The sequence below is a fragment of the Dermochelys coriacea genome, chromosome 2 (assembly GCF_009764565.3).
Source record: "Dermochelys coriacea isolate rDerCor1 chromosome 2, rDerCor1.pri.v4, whole genome shotgun sequence".
NCBI classification, from domain to species: domain Eukaryota; kingdom Metazoa; phylum Chordata; order Testudines; family Dermochelyidae; genus Dermochelys; species Dermochelys coriacea.
This window is the reverse complement of record NC_050069.1, coordinates 107695300-107712156: the sequence shown is the minus strand read 5'-3', so window position 1 is coordinate 107712156 and position 16857 is coordinate 107695300. Positions and strand designations below refer to the sequence as shown.

At 40.4% G+C, this 16857-nt stretch overlaps 1 protein-coding gene across 3 annotated transcripts in view; it reads right to left on the bottom strand.

Moving 5' to 3' along the window:
- The window catches only part of GPLD1 (glycosylphosphatidylinositol specific phospholipase D1), a 43788-nt gene that overhangs the window by 18088 nt on the left and 8843 nt on the right, over positions 1-16857 (bottom strand). For all 3 annotated transcript variants that reach the window (XM_043508302.1, XM_043508301.1, XM_043508300.1), the window contains exons 3-14: positions 15813-15891; positions 13741-13838; positions 10874-10984; positions 10513-10561; positions 9698-9752; positions 8550-8657; positions 7379-7406; positions 7145-7284; positions 6290-6355; positions 4180-4300; positions 2579-2718; positions 1168-1354 (exon numbers count right to left, since the gene is read on the bottom strand). In XM_043508302.1, the coding sequence (XP_043364237.1) occupies positions 1168-1354; positions 2579-2718; positions 4180-4300; positions 6290-6355; positions 7145-7284; positions 7379-7406; positions 8550-8657; positions 9698-9752; positions 10513-10561; positions 10874-10984; positions 13741-13838; positions 15813-15891 (1182 nt within the window). The remainder of the gene's footprint in view (positions 1-1167; positions 1355-2578; positions 2719-4179; positions 4301-6289; positions 6356-7144; positions 7285-7378; positions 7407-8549; positions 8658-9697; positions 9753-10512; positions 10562-10873; positions 10985-13740; positions 13839-15812; positions 15892-16857) is intronic.

The window sequence follows — 16857 nt, the reverse complement described above, 5'->3', positions numbered from 1 at the left end:
TCGCCTGATGTGTCCCAAGACTGCATTAACTTTTTTCACGGCCATATCACATAGGATGACTATGAGCCGCCAATGATCAACCAATACTCCAAAGTCCTTCTCCTCCTTCGTTACTTCTAATGGATGTGTCCCCAACTTATAACTAAAATTCTTGTTATTAATCCCTAAATGCATAACCTTATACTTCTCACTATTAAATTTCATCCTATTACTATTACTCCAGTTTACAAGGTCATCCAAATCTTCCTGTATGATTTCTCAGTCCTTCTCTAAATTAGCAATACCTCCTTACAGTGTGTACGGTAACACCCATTGTTTCATGTTCTCTATGTATATAAATCTCCCCACTGTATTTTCCACTGAATGCATCCGATGAAGTGAGCTGTAGCTCACAAAAGCTTATGCTCAAATAAATTTGTTAGTCTCTAAGGTGCCACAAGTCCTCCTTTTCTTTTTGCAGATACAGACTAACACGGCTGCTACTCTGAAACCTGAGTAATTTATGTGGCTTCCTGCTCTGTTTTGTATCCGGAGGAGCTGTTAATCCACAAAGAACACCTCCAATAGGTAGGTAGGAGATTCCTAAATATGTATAGCACTTCAACAATGTGTGCCACATCCTCCCCAAGCCCAGTGGAAATAGGTACTGAGCTCTCAAGACTCAAATTCATAAGTTGTGGGGTTCCCAGCTCCTTCAAGCTATGCCTAAGCAGTATTATAGCTACTATAGTCAGCGGCACTATAAAACAAGTAAAATAAATAGCCCTTGTGTATTCAAAAAGAAGTAAAGGGCAGTTTTCAGGCCAACTATGTAGTGGCCCAGTAGCAATATATAGATCCCATGGCATGATGGACACCACCTCGGTGTCAGTTAAGGGTCCCAGTTTGTTTTAGTGTTAATTTGCCTGGTGGAGAGAAGAATAAATAGAACATCTTTAATTCAGCCACAAGGACCTTTTATAATAACAGGGATTGTTTTTCTTTAAATGCACATAACATCCTGATTTACAGGAGAGACATTTCAGAAACCATGACAGCTCTTTGTGAGAAAAAAATTAACAGCACCACTGATCAGTCAAGGGAAGGATAAAGGGCACTGACCTTTTAATTAAAAAAAAACTAAAGGCAAATTGTTTTAAATGACAAATAACTGACTTGATTCCCTACCTGACAACCCTCCAGCACTTGATCTGCTTCCTTGTCTAGATCCATGTTTACTGGAGGCAAACCTGACCAATTATTGTAAACTATGTACACCCGTCCTATCTGAACATGGCCCAATCTGCTGTATCCTGGTGCTCCAACCACGAGATCCTCATAACCATCTTTGTTTAAGTCGCCTGAGGTCATTGCCCTGTACACCAAAGGAGAAAACAAAAGCATCGCATCAATTACCACATTGGTTCAGCAAATGTAAACATTCACATTTCAAAGCTAACTGGTCACTTTCACCATCTCGTAATCCTACGAGTCTGTAAAGCCATTTTCCAAGTGATTTAAACTTACTGAATCTCAGGCCTATTCTATTGAATTAAACTGACTAGAGCCTCTGAAGTGCAGCTTCTATTAACACGGCTGTGATCTACATGGATTGCCATCAGAAAGTGTTCTTATTTACTGAATTGTAGCATTTGGCAGCCACCAAGCAGTGTCTAAGACAGAAACAAAGAAGCATGACAGAGTGCTGCTCACATCCGCCATGATTTGTGCCTCAGTTTCTGATCTGTTCATTAGACTTGGTTTGGTGAGCCTCAGTTACTTGATGGAGCTCACAGAGGTTGACAGAGAAAGAACAAACTGGCATTTATTTAGTAAATTAATTTAATACTGGTGAAGGATGCAAGATTAACAGTCCTGGAGACTGAAGTCTCCAGCTTTTGTCCCAGAGCAGATACAGCAAGACTAGCAGCAGTGCAAGCTTCCTCCATCTCTCTTCCCCATTGCGTGTCTGCCATAATCAGGATGGATCCTCTTCTGGAGAGGAGAGAGGGTAGGTATCATTCTCCATGCTGATTCAGTCCTTGGTTTCTCTACTAAAAATGCTACCAAGAATAGTGTCAACTGGGACAACCCATTCACGTCACACAGGCTATTAAATGGTCATCAGATGGTAATGATGGTCCCAAGCCATGTTGTTCAGATTCAGACCCAAATCTGGATCCAAGCTTTCCCAAAGTTTGTACATAATCAGATTTAGAGTTTTGGTCTTGTTCATTAGATGGGGCTAGCCATAAAGTTTTGATCTAGATCTGAACATTCCCAAGCATTGGGGTTATCTGGAACCAGGGTTTTGCTTTGGATCAAACTTTGATCATGACTTTCAACCAGTATGGATGTGGTCAGCAGTAAACCAGTGCCCCAAAGTCAAAAAGGCTCCATATCTCAATACCTCATAGCAATGCCAAGCTAAAGTAAGTTGTTCTGCAGCTGCCAGCATTTGCATCCTGGTTAATATGGCCCATAACTGTATCTTTAAAATCTCTTAAAGGAATAAAGATTTAATACTTTTGCTGCTGCTTAAAATATTCATAAATGAAGAGAGAGGGAAAGGAGAAAGGAGAGAGAAATCTGCACCAACCATCCAAGCCTGGCATAGGGTGATTTCAGGAAGTATGAGGCTGTGGGCTTGGAGATGTGGTTAGAGGATTGCTGATTCATGACTGCAAATGCTCTCCTGACATTCTTTGCAAAAGCACCATTAATAAAGTGGAGGGACTTCTGAAAGAAAAGTAAAAATTTAAGAAATATGGGAATAATAATACAACATCCACAAACATCCACAGTGTATTTTCATTACCAATAGGAACTCTGAACAAATAAGGACCTGATCCAAACCCCATGTAGGTCAGTGGGAGTCTTTACATTGATCTCAGTTACTCCTGGGGGAATTCTGTCCCAAAAAATTAAAAATTCTGCACACACTATTTCAAAATTCTGCATATTTTATTTGTCAAAATAACACAATATAATCACTCTGGTTTCAGTTATTTCAGTAATTTATTTAAACTACAATACAATGGATGGAGAATGGAAGTGAGGAACATTGGAGGAAATACCCAAACCCCCTTGCCTAATAGTAAGGTAGCTAGGTTTGACCCTTTATTTCTAGTTATTAGTCAGCAAATATATGCAGCCATGTGCTCGGGGTTACATTATAGGCAACTGAAGAGCAAGTGAGGGCTGGGGAATCAAACTCACAGTTTATATTGGCTACTGACCATCTCCAGAAAGGTCAGTAGCAAACAGTTCCTGGAGCACATTTTGATAGGAAATATTTTTAGTCCAAAAACGTTTTAATCACTAAAGCACAAGAGCATTTATATAGCCATTCTGCCCTTTACACCACTCTGGCAAAGTAAAGGAGCCTTAAAACTTTTACACCTGTTTTATATTTGTGGGGGGAATTCACAAAGACAATGGGACAATTCACTAAGCAGGCAGGCTGCTACATTCTGCTCTGCCTGAGGGGACAGAGCCTGCCCCATGCCTGCTTCCTCAGAAACACCCCGAAGCCCTGCCTCTACATGCTGAGCATGCTGCAATAGCGAGTGAGAGGGATAGAGTATGTGTCTCTCTCTCTTTTTCTCTCACACGGACTGCCAAGCGCCTTCCCCTCCCCGCCCCCAGTGGTGATTTATGTGTCAGCCAGCTGCTCTGGGCACCTGAACCAACCTGCCTGCGTTGCTGGGAAGAGGCATGTGACTGCTCTTGCAGCTTCCCTTTGCTTCCCCATCAGAAGTCATTTTCTGTGGGGAAGCAAAGAAATGTGCAAGGGACATGAATTCTGCGCATGCACAGTGACACAAAATTCACCCAGAAGTATGACTTAATGGACTTTGGATCAGGCCCTTAGTACTGCTTCAGAAAGAGGCAGAATCTTAAGAAATCCAAAGCACAACTAGTGAAGAATTCACAACAGCACTAAGAGTAGGATTCCTTCTTGACCCATGAAGGCAACCAGCTGCTGCTATGAAGCATGAATATTAAAGGCATACTGTAATATCATTATATACAACAATATAACCACTGTTCCAATGTGTAAAATGCTACCATCCCCATCTGGAGACTCTCTTCCATCCTGCAATGTAGCAGACTGAGGAACTAAAACAACTGATGGCAGATCCAAATTTTGCATGGCCCATCTATCTCCCCCTGCACTATTGATCTAAACAGACTTACTGTTGCCCAGGATTGCATATTGAAATAAACTCCTTTCTCCGTGTAATTTATATTCTTTTCAGTTGTTTGTGTGAGTGAAGAAGTCACACTCTTATGCTGTTCCTTTTTGGACTGTATAATTCTGTTGAGATAAAGAGGCAGTAATAATTAAAAATGATGCTGAAGGGACAATTAACAAGATAAACCCATTAAATGCAATTTAATGACTGGACTGAAGATTTTATGCCATGATTATAGAATGAGAAAAGCTGAAGATCATGCCATAAGCCATTCAGATGGCCATTTACCCAATGTTTATAATAAAAAGATCTTAGAACCAGGTTCACTACTGAGTTACATCAGTTTAACTCCATTAAAGTTAGTAGAACTATGCCAGTTAACAGCAGCAGAGAATCTAGTCCTTGGATACTACCTATTACATCAGTGTCATTAGGTGTTTTCCCCTCATCATCAGTATTATTTTTACTGGTATACTATAAATGTGTAAGTACAACATTCAAACCATGTTGTCTACAAATGCATTTTAATTGAGATATTGTACACTAGTCACTTGAACCTGGGTATTGAAATTCTTTTCTTTTAAAGCCATAAGTATACAAATTATTTTATGAGTTATTAGTGATCTCGATAGCAGTAATACACAGGCAAGCAAATAAATGATTTGTGAAAGTTATTACTAGAGTATATTTCTAAAATACTCTACTTGCCTTTCCTCAGGCTGTGCCAGACACACATTAGACCAAATCCTACTCCAATTTATACTCTATTGAAGTCAGTTGAGTTGCAAGGAATGTAAGTTAGGGTTACAGAAGATTTAATTGAATCCCTTGACTAACACTGGAAGCAGACAGGGGAAAATAAAATAAAATAAAAAGCTAATCTCTTCTAATCTAATCTCTTTCTATTTTGAAATCCAAAATAACAAAGTGGTAAGATAAAGGTAGCGCAGCTCTCACACCTCCAGGCTTCCCCAAAATGTGAGATTTATAACCATATCTACCTGTCAAGCAAAAATCCTCAGTCTTTTTCAGAGTGTGCATGGGGCATTAGTTGTTTGTTTACTAGTGAGGGTGAAGAAGTTTATGCACAAATGGGAAACACAGCCCTCAAAGGAAACTCCTACTCTTCTGCCATCTTGCTTTCTCTCTTTCTCTCGCTACTTCTATTTGCTGATTCTCTTCTCCATCTCTATCAATTTGCTTTTTCTCTCCCGCCCCCCTACTTGTTAGCTCTCTGTGACCCATTTCTCTATGCTGTGCTGCCCCACGCCACTCCATTGCCTCGGTACCAATTAGATGCAAACTGAACTGAATTACATACGAAAGCTTCAGATATACAGGCTGAGAAAACTCTGAATCTTTTTGTTATCTAAACTAAATACATTATTTATCCTGAATATAATTTCCAGGATTAATTATCAATTCTTAGAATAAAAATATACCCCTTAGAGGGTAGATTTTAGTGGAATGATCTGAATTCTTATGATCAAAGTTTGACTAACTCCTGTGTCTCTGATGTTCTTAGGTTTGACTCATTGCAGTTTCAGTTCAATGAGAATTCACCAGTAGTGTAGAGGCCATACACAACACAAGCAGGAAGTTAGCTGTGGAATGGATGTGCAGGTGACTACAGAGCTGTGTGTCCCACAGAGCTGGACTCCATATTCATGTAGACCAACACAGTAGGGCTTTTTGATGTTAGCTGTGTGAGAGACAGGTGTATTGCCAGTGAGCCACCAGACCTCATGCATGGGTGTGCAGATGTTGTACTCCTACTCCAATCCAGGTGCTGGAACAGCAGTCCCGAGGGGCAGAGTGCTTACTTCATAACCTATCCACTGGCAACAAGATGAAGCCCTTCCCATCTCTTACAAATTTTTCCCTATACAAAGCAAATTTATTTGGGTTGGGGAGGGCCTAAGTTTCACCCAAAGGAAAGATCAAACAAGTATCTCTCTTCATACATGAAGAAATTTCTCCCCTGGAGTAGAGTTTTTCCAAAAAGGAGAAGTGAGGGACCTTGATAGGTTACCCATGTAATTGGATTTCCACACAAATGGACGTTTCTTCTTTCAGAGGTAAATCTTTGCAGCTTTCAGGATTATACTTACATGTTGCTGTTCTTGTGCTCCCCATTGCACTCTATAAATAGAGGGTTCTCAGGTATGAAGCAGCCACTGAAGAAATATTGAAAACACACAGTTTTTTATATATTCTAATGGAAGTTAAACTAAATAGAACTTTCATCCATACAGATTCCTCCTCTGGGAAGTGAGGTCATCTCTCTCAATAGCCCCTGTTTATTCAAAATTAGAGCATTGTTATATTCCTTAGAAATTCCTTTGTATTTTTTAAGTTGTTGATTAATTATTTAGAATCCATAAGAATGTCATGTGTGATTATGTAACAACTTACTTTGGCACTAATAATCGGCTAATCCTAGTAAGGTAAAGTGTTTTTAGTTAAAGTGACATTTTTCAAGCATGTAACACAACAGATTATAGGATTTGCTGTTTCCAACACCATTTTCCAATATACATACATTATTCATATAGACAAACAGTGTAATTGTCTGAGGCCTGCTCTCCACAGCAAGGATTGTGAACCTATCTGGGCAAAGGTGAAATATTTGGGTAAGTGGTATTATAGTGATAAAGTTTTCTATGAAAATAATACCAGCTAAATACGAGCCTGAACTTGCAACTCTTAGACAATTAGGGTTCATTTTAACTCTTTCTGAACTCAACAAGAATCTTCTGATTTCACTGAGAGTTGGATTGGGCCCTTAGTCTGATTGAATTCTGACTAAGTAAGGTTTTCAGTTTTAGGCTCCAATTCTGGGACTGGGCCTGCTTCCTTGAGAACAAGTAAACAGACTTCACAACTTGAATACAGCAAAGGTAATTTATCTGACTTTACTGTAGTCTCATAAGAGGTGCATCCTAACACATAAAACAACATCTCACCTGGTCCCATTTTCTAACATGTGGCTTGCTAGCTGAAAAATATTATTTGACCAAAATGCCATGTCATCCACTCCTCCAAGGAAATACTCATGGAACCTCTCCACCAAAAATGGAGATTTGCTAGCATATGATGGGAAAAGCTATGAAATAAAACACAGTATAATTAGTGAAATGGTTCAGTGTATCTTAACATTAATATGTACCTAGTTGTTAACAAGAAAAAAAATAAGTTACCTTGGCAACAGCAAGCATTTCTCCATGCCTGCAAAAATAAATAATCTTCAGATAAATGTGTTTCATTAACAAATAATATGAAAATACCCCCATTTTAAAGCCTTTGTGCACCCCTATATAATAACCCAGTATTCATCCAACTTTAAGGATGGTAACGTTGAGAGATTTCCTTGTTTGTTACTACATCATAATAAGATCTGTAACATCAGAGATTGTGATCTTTATTGTATTTCTTAATATTTGTGCTTTCTACACTGCTCTGCAACTCAGCACACCTACACCTACACTGCCTGCAGCACAGGTATAAATAGCAGTGTAGATGGTGAGGCACTCCTTAGGCCAATAAAGTAAAGACATACCTGAAGCCTGTGGGTAGGTACCCATGTACACATGGCTCTCTATTTGCCAAAGCATTGCCTCCCCAACTACACTGCTATTTTTAGCAGTGTACTGTCCCACTGCCTCCCGACAGCTAACGCCTTTCCCCGCTTCAGGAAAAGACTATCAGTGGGGAAAGGCTCTGGTGGAGGGAGGCAGTGGGGAAATGGCTCAGCAGCAGAAGGTTCATTCTTTCCCGACTGCCTTTTCCTGCCAGAGCCTTTACTCGTTGCAGTGAAAGTCTCTGGCAGTGGGGGAGCTGCTGAAGCCTTTCTCCACTGCCAGAGCCTTTCACTGACACATGCAGCTACACACGCATCGTGGATGCAGCTTGCTTTTCACTGTGGCATGTAGCTACATATACCCTATATGCAGCCACCACTGTTGCGTAATGTAGACATAGCCAATTAGTAAATTGAATTAATGAACATAGCTAGGAGACTCAAAATATTCTAACGTAGTCATTACCACAGTTCAGGTTCTCTTAACTAAGAGGAACAACTTCCCTTCCTATCCTTCAGACCTTGTAGTCTTCTGGAAGTGTCTGCATTGGTGTAAATGTCTGTGGGCAAGAGAGCTAGCTATAGCTACGTATCTATATTGCACTCTTCATTGAAGAAGAAACCAAACCTTCATTCCAAATTTCCCCAAAGTTCAGGGGTGTCTTGGAGAGAAGTTTGAGTTTGGCTAATCTCTAACATAGAGATGCAGGTTCAGTGATTTACTATGAGAGTTATTATAATTTTTCTCCATATGTTTTGTGAAATAAGAAGTTCACAACTCAGTGACTTACAATTCAAGAAACTGCAGGTAAGTGCAGTCAATAATTGTGCCTTCGGTTATTACTTCTTGGCCATAATATTCCTTATAGATAGCTAGCAGGTCTTTGACTGGTACATACCTAAAAAACAATACTGAGGTGTTATAACTAATATTTCCCATTTAATCCAATAAAACACAATTCATTTTATATAACTCCCTCCATGGGATTCTTGGCTAGTAGATCTGCCTAGTCTTGGATTGTGTCCTCTCCTCTGGCCTGTCCCCAGCCTACCCCTCGCCCTGCTAAGATCAGCCTATTCAGAGCTAGCACAATTGTTCCTACCCCACCTTAAGCACAGTCCTATGATAGGGCTTAAACAGTGACAAGGTCCTTCTGCACTGGGATGAACTTCACCCTAGGTCACACAAAATAAGACATAACCAATGTTTCAATGTAATTGCTAAATAAGTATATTGTACCTGAAAATTGTAAGTTACAAGAAAATGTCTAAAACTGTTTTTAAATGCACCTGATGATGATGTATTACTCTTGATTCACAATGTCGAGGTTTAATTGAAGCAAGTGTCCATTTGATGTTAATTTCAAATCTTCTCTTAGTGATGTTCAATTTATGGGACATAAAATAACCAATAGGACTACTTTATGATTCATTACACAATGGAAAATATTTAAATACTGACAACCACACATTTTTATTTTTAAAAAAAACTAGTAAGAATTTGCATAAAAACACCGAAACATAGCTAAACTAAACAGAGGTATCCCATATATAGATATTGCCATTGAGTTATATAAAGAACAGCTAGGACTTTCCAGCAAACTATTTTTAAAACTGATTTTTGTAGTTGTTGGTTTCCTGTGTGACCAGTGTGAATATCCTCATCTCTGTATGTCAGTTTTCTTATGTGTAAAATGGGGATACTGCTACTTCCTTTCTCCATCCCCTTTGTCTCCTCTTCAGGGCAGGGACTCTCACTGTACCTAGCACAATGACTTTCTGATCTCAGTTGGGGTCTCTTGGTGCTACAATAATACAAATAAATATTACTTTATTGGAACATCCTGAAATTATCATCTACACTATGTGTTATGCGTGCAGTAAAAATTAATGAGAGTATTTCTTCAAAACATTGACAGCTTAAGCACATTGCTCTTACCAGTCTGCTTTCAGGTAACTAAAATCAAGCTCAAACTGGCTTAATACGTCACCTCCTACATTTAGAGAGAGGGGAAAAAAATCAGTTTTACTATATTAGCACACAACATCAATTTCTTTTTTAAAAAGGTATCTATCACTGGGGAGTTGGCAATACTCCATGTGGCTCCTGTGTGTGTTAATACTGTAGAGTTCCATTTTAGGTATGTAAATATTTCTGACTTGGAATATGTTGCTCGTACACTTGCAAGGGAAAGAGAGGATAAGCATTCTGCATTTCCAGAACATGATAAAGCATTATCATATTTAAACTCAAGCAGTGACTCAGTTTAACTTTGAAGTTCTCCTGCTCACATTTTGGCTTTAAGTAGGAATGGCCAGGTTCTGCAGCATGTCTTCTGAGAGATGCACAGCCCCAAGGTGGGAGGGCAAAGGTGATTTTATGCAGAATCTGGCCATCCAGAATCTGTTGCCAAGGGGAGCCAAAATGACATAGGTAGGGATGGGGAGGGAGAAGTGGCACTACCTTAATTTACAACCATACCTGCATTGCAGCCCAGAATCTACATAGTGCTGAACAGTTTGGCAATCATCCTTCACATTTCCAGCTACCATCCACATGGGTCCTACACCAGGGCTTGCGGGATAGTGGAAAGGAGACAGGACAGGGTCCTTGTGGCTCATTTCTGATTCCTGTACACCATCAGATCAGCATACAGGGGGCAGAATCATCCCCACAATTTGACTAAGCACTAGATTGGTATTCACAGAGGGACTGGGACTTCATTGGTTCATATCAGTCAAAATAAAAATTACCAAAATCACCAGTACGATGAGCATCTGAGTATGAGCCATGAAAATCAATCTGGGGAAAAATTAAAAAAAAGAATATTTCATGTATAAAATCAATTACAATAAGCCAATTTTGCTCATCCTTTGGTACAAACAGAAAAGGACAAGTAAAGTGACACTAAAGTTGATAGGCCCAAAATTTGGCCAACTTTGTCCTGAAAAATGTTTGTCACATCAGTGTATGAAGTTAAGCATGTGCACATAAGTCTTTCGAAGGTCAGAGACCTAGATTTTTCCCCCTAGGTTAAAAGCCTATTTGTAAAGACAAGTTATAAATACCAATATCTACAGGTATAATTAACCAACAAAAATGATGTACACTTACTTCTCCCATGGTCCTTAGAAATCCTTGATCAATGCCCAAGCTATGCCAGCTCACATCTGCCACCATATGTGAGGCAATTCCAAACAGGAAAGCCACCAGTTTCTCTGTAGCCTAAACAACAATCATATGCACGTAGTAATGTCCAATCACTTTACTACAGCCCCACTATCTTTAAAAAAAGTTATTAGCATTTCATCTGCTCAGTGCATTAAATAAAGATACAATTCAGCAACCATTTTTCACTAAGGGCTCTATATTGCAAGGTGCCGAGAACTCTGGCCCAGAACCTCAAAGGTATTCAGGTGCCTAACTCCCATTGATTTCATTGGAAGTTAGGAGCCTAAATATCTTCAAAGATCTGGGGTCTTTGTTCCTGATCCTGCAAAGCATTTAGTTACATTCCTAACATTAAGTACTGCATTAGGTCCAAGACTACAGAGTTACATGGTTGACTTTACTGATGTCAGTAAGCCTATTCATCTGCTTTGAGTTAGGATTATCAGTGCTATGCTGGAACAGAGACAGAATATTCGGCATGAAGCATCCTTCAAGACTGAGCCCACTTAACCATACTTATGCTAGTAGTCTCATGGACAAGGCAATGGAGTACCTGTGCAAGCACTACTTAACATAAAGGTAGAAGAATAAAGCACTGAATAATTTCAGAGGGATTCCTTTGTCACTTAGGAATAGATATATCCACTTCTAATACAATATGATATGAAGTCCCACCTTGTATCTAATTAGAAATTTATTTCAAATTTTCATAGGCAAAAAGTAGAGAAGTTATTTGTGAACTCATTCCTCAGTAGTGTTGGTTGAGTTTCTTCAAGAGTCAGTGGTCTTCTCTAAACCATGATCGCTTTTAGAGATTGTAAAATATGGAACTGATACATTTTTCCTCTAAACAACTTTACAGCTCATGAAAGTTAAACAGTCCACATGAACAGTACTGTTCAGAGCCAGGGAAAATGCAGGCAGCCTCTGCGCAAGCTCTTTGCATTCCTAAACCTGAGAGGTTTGGAAATGCAGTTCAGAGCTGACCTATAAAATGCCTTGAATTGCTATTGCAATTACTGAATTCTCCTGAGCAAAGACTGGCAAAATTCTACAAAACTGGTAAACTCTCCAGGGGGCACAGGCTAGGATATGACCCCCAAGGATATGATCCAGCCGTAGCTGGAAAAAAACAACAACCCTGACTGTGACCTATGGCCAGAAAGGGTTAAACATCCTGCAAATGACTCAAATTCAAACCTTAAAGACATGTGGGGAGATAACGTTTGTGTTTTTGTGTATTTACATATGTATGGACAGTGGTCAACAATGTAACAAACAGTGCCTGTCTATGCCATATTCTGATAATTCAAAGATCAAAAGAACATCCTAGCATTTAACTAAAGTGTAAACATGGGATAAAAGCTCGGTATTCATCTCTCTTTGAAATGTATAGCAAATCATTGGTGCATGGTGGAGGAACAGGGGATTGTTTTATGTTAATTCGTATAGCTGAGTACCGATGACGGACCCACTTCAAAGACCTGATTACCTATTGCACCCCAAGGGACTCCAACTTGTCAAAGAAGACCTGAGATTATATAAAAGTTCCTTGGGTCCTGATCCTTTTTATCTCAGATCTGCTTAAGCTTCATCCGGGGAAGTTTGAGTTGCAAGATGAGATCCCAGTTAAGATGGTACACCCTGGATATGATATGACATTGGACTATAACCTATGAACAAAATTTTAAAGGAACTCTTTGCAACTACAAAGCTCACCATCTCTGCTATGTATCTGAACCTCAAGAATTGAACTCATGTCTATGTATATTGATCTTTTAACCATACTCGCTCCCTTTTCTTTTGAAATAAATTTTAGTTTAGTGAATAAGAATTGGCTGTAGCATGTATTTGGGTAAGATCTGGAATATTCATTAACTTGGAGGTAATGTTTCTGATCCTTTGGGATTGGTAGAACCTTTTCTTTTATATGATGAAATAAAATTTTCAGAAATCTTCATCATATTTGACTTAGGTACCTGGATGGAGGCCTGAGGCTGGGTTACTTTAAGGGAACTGTGTTGTTGGTATCTGGGCAACCAGTCAGGTCATCATAAAGAAGCTGTTTTATGCTGGTTTGGTAAATCTAAGTATTAAAAATATCCCCCAACTTTGGGGATTATCTGCCGCATTCTTTTCAGTTCACCCTAATTGAGTGACCTCCGCTGGCCCTCACTGGGACCCCAGTCACACTGATATCTGAGAGTTCTATCCCAAGATCATGAGTGAGACTTAATTTTACTTTGAAATCGCTGTCAGCCCCGGGCGACTGGGCTCCGACTGACAGTCTGGGAAGTGGGAGAGGGGACCCCATTGCAGCCTCACCAGGCCTGGGGAGGGGAAAGAATCCTAAAAGGAGCAGAGGTGAGGCTGGGAGAGCTGAATTATCACCTGGAGGCAGCTGGAGGGCTGATGGGGCTGTATTGATGGTGGGTTCTGAGCAGATGGGGGTGAGTGCTGGGAGGGTGAACTGATGGGGTGGTGAAGACAGAACTGATGGGGGATTGGGGAACAGGATTAATTGCTGGGCAGGAGACGAGCAGATGTGGAGGCGAGGGGCCCAAATCACCTTATCTAGTACATGTCAGAAAGTGGGGAACACTAATTGTCACATGCACACACCCAGGTGATTGGCAGGGGAGTTCAAATATCAAGAGACCGATCTAAAAAACGTATTTTTTTTAATCTTGTGATTTTGTGGGGTCCAACTCATGATTTTTGATCTCTTGAAGTTGGCAATATTGTTTAGGTGAAAAAGATGGTTGGAAGAGGCTTTAAGAAGCACATGCAAATTCAAGGGGTTTTCCTACCTCCTCCCAAGGCTGAGGATACTTCTTCCTGATGTAATGGATACTAGTGTTGAGAAATGGTGCCCAGTGAGTGTCTTCAGAAACATGATGGAATATTCCTGCAACATCAAAAGACAAAATAATACCTTGATTTGAACTGCTCCACATGTTGGATTTCTGCTCAATTGCACATTGAAAGAATGTTACTTTTGAAACATTTTATTGTACCAAGAATCACTGAAAAGCATTTGTGCATATTTTATATTGTCAAAACAGATATTACATTTACCTGCCATATTTTTGATGGAAACATGTGGAAGCCTTATTCCAAACCTTGCTCTGTCCTCATGGATTGTGAGTAAGTGAGATACAGAAAAGGATATTACACCTTAAGGGGAGAAGTCTAGCAGAGTGCAGAGAGAGGCTAGTGGCCAAATGAATGCACTGAATTTTATGGTAATACAAGCTAGTGGGGAATCCAGGCAAATCAAAATCCCATGCTTCAGGGTATAAGCTGACTTCCACAGGTGTCTGGAAGGAAATGGCCATCATCTCTGTCTACAAGACTGCAAAACTTATTAGGTATAATATCAGTTTGTGTGGGGAGATGAGGTCTTCGTCTGAAGTATCAATCTCTGGCCTCACTTGGACTTGGACAATTCAGATCTGGTCTCATCTGATACTGAGCCAGGAGAGCAAATTCTGTGTGCCTATATAATGCTCTGGGAGTTCATTTTACAGTGCCTAGTAGCGTAACTTTGAATTCTATCCAAGTGTAGCTCTTGTACTGGGGGAGGAAGAGAGCAAATAGATTTTCTAGAATCCGGAAAGAAGATGGATAAAAAGAACATGATTTTATGTATAAATGCTAACAAAATCAACAGGGTCTCCTGGATGATTTCACTGCCTACAATTTTCCTTTCACTTTTAAGGGGAGATGAATTGGAAGCATGGGAAGATGTAGCTACTGGTACCAATAATGCCAGTTGTAGTAGTAATTCTTTTATATGGACTTTTGTTCTCCAAAAAAAAAAAGGATTAAGATTCAAATTGATTTCAAATAGGCCCCCAAACAGTCATGAAATAAGCTATGTCTACACTGCAGCTGCGCCACTGTAGCGCTTCTGGTGAAGACACTCTAAGTCGATGGGACAGAGCTCTCCTGTCGGCTTAACTCCACCTCTGTGAGAGGTGGCAGCTATGTCAGCAGGAGCAGCTCTCCAACTGGCATAGCACTGTCCACTCTGCTGTTTAGGTTGATATAACTTACGTCGCTCAGGGGTGTGGATTATTCACACTCTCCTGAGCAATGTAAGTTTTAGTGAAGTAATGTGTAGACCTAACTTAAGAGCAAACTGATATGTGTCTGTGACAGGGTGCTGAGTGAGAAGCAGCCCCTGCCACTCCAGCCCCAATCAAGGGGAATGGATTGGGGCTGGCTGGATAGCCCTGTGTCTGCCTGGTAATGGACAGCACTTGCCAGCCTCATTAGCCAGGGTTATTAAGGATGGGAGGAAGCCAGAGAAAGGAGGGAAGAAAAAGACCAGGCACAGAGGGAACTGGGAGCCTTCTGGTCTGTTGCTGGCCAGGCTTGCATTTGGCAAAGTTGGCTGCGAAACCCGTACAAAGGTGGAAAGTGGTGGCAGGAAAACAACTGTAAATAAAGAACACTGGTGTTGCATCAAGCAAGGCGTTTCTGACTGATTGGAGAGGGCAACAGGGGGCCATAACCAGAGAGGCGCAGTGTGCGCCTCGCTACAGTGTCTCTCTCCCCACCTCTTTCCATTTCCAGCTCACCCTCCCTTTTGTGTCCCATTATGCCAGTAGAACTTTAGAAGCCAGGCATGCCCAAAAAGTTAGTAGAATCTATGAATCTTAAGAGCTGATCCTTTCAGAGGATTGTGTCTCAGGAATCCCTTGCTCAAATAACCCCAAATGTGGATTACTATCCCTATCCAGAGCTCCAGGAAGCCACGAAATTTCAAAGCAATCTGAGTAACCATGCAGATTTTAGAGCATTTAGAAGAGTATCTTTAAACAGAAATTGTTCCTAACCTTCACTACAGCTCCACTATAATAAACCCTCTTCTTACCATTCCTGCAGATAACAGGATAAAAGGCATCAGGATAAAGGCTCCCAGCCTGAAATGCATCCTGGTGGTTTAGTAACAACTGGGAGAGGGAAGGATGAGGGAACAAGAAATCAGAATACAATTAACAACAACAGAAAAAGGTTATCGTGACTATTTAAGGTGCAATGAGTCAAAGACGACATTTACAATTCAGCAAGATATTGCCAAAGTAAAACGAATAGTCAAATACATTACTTCATAGATTCACAGATTCATAGATACTAAGGTCAGAAGGGACCATTCTGATCATCTAGTCCGACCTCCTGCACAGCGCAGGCCACAGAATCTCACCCACCCACTCCTACGAAAAACCTCACCTATGTCTGAGCTATTGAAGTCCTTAAATCATGGTTTAAAGACTTCAAGGAGCAGAGAAGCTTCCCTCAAGTCACCCATGCCCCATGGTGCAGAGGAAGGCGAAAAACCTCCAGGGCCTCTCCAATCTGCCCTGGAGGAAAATTCCTTCCTGACCCCAAATATGGCAATCAGCTAAACCCTGAGCATATGGGCAAGATTCACCAGCCAGATACTACAGAAAATTCTTTCCTGGGTAACTCAGATCCCATCCATCTAATATCCCATCTCAGGGGATTAGGCCTATTTACCCTGAATATTTAAAGATCAATTACTTACCAAAATCCCATTATCCCATCATACCATCTCCTCCATAAACTTATCAAGCAGAATCTTAAAACCAGATAGATCTTTTGCCCCCACTGCTTCCCTTGGAAGGCTATTCCAAAACTTCACTCCTCTGATGGTTAAAAACCTTCGTCTGATTTCAAGTCTAAACTTCCTGGTGGCCAGTTTATACCCATTTGTTCTTGTGTCCACATTGGTGCTGAGCTTAAATAATTCCTCTCCCTCTCCTGTATTTATCCCTCTGATATATTTATAGAGAGCAATCATATCTCCCCTCAACCTTCTTTTAGTTAGGCTAAACAAGCCAAGCTCCTTGAGTCTCCTTTCATAAGACAAGTTTTCCATTCCTCGGATCATCCTAGTA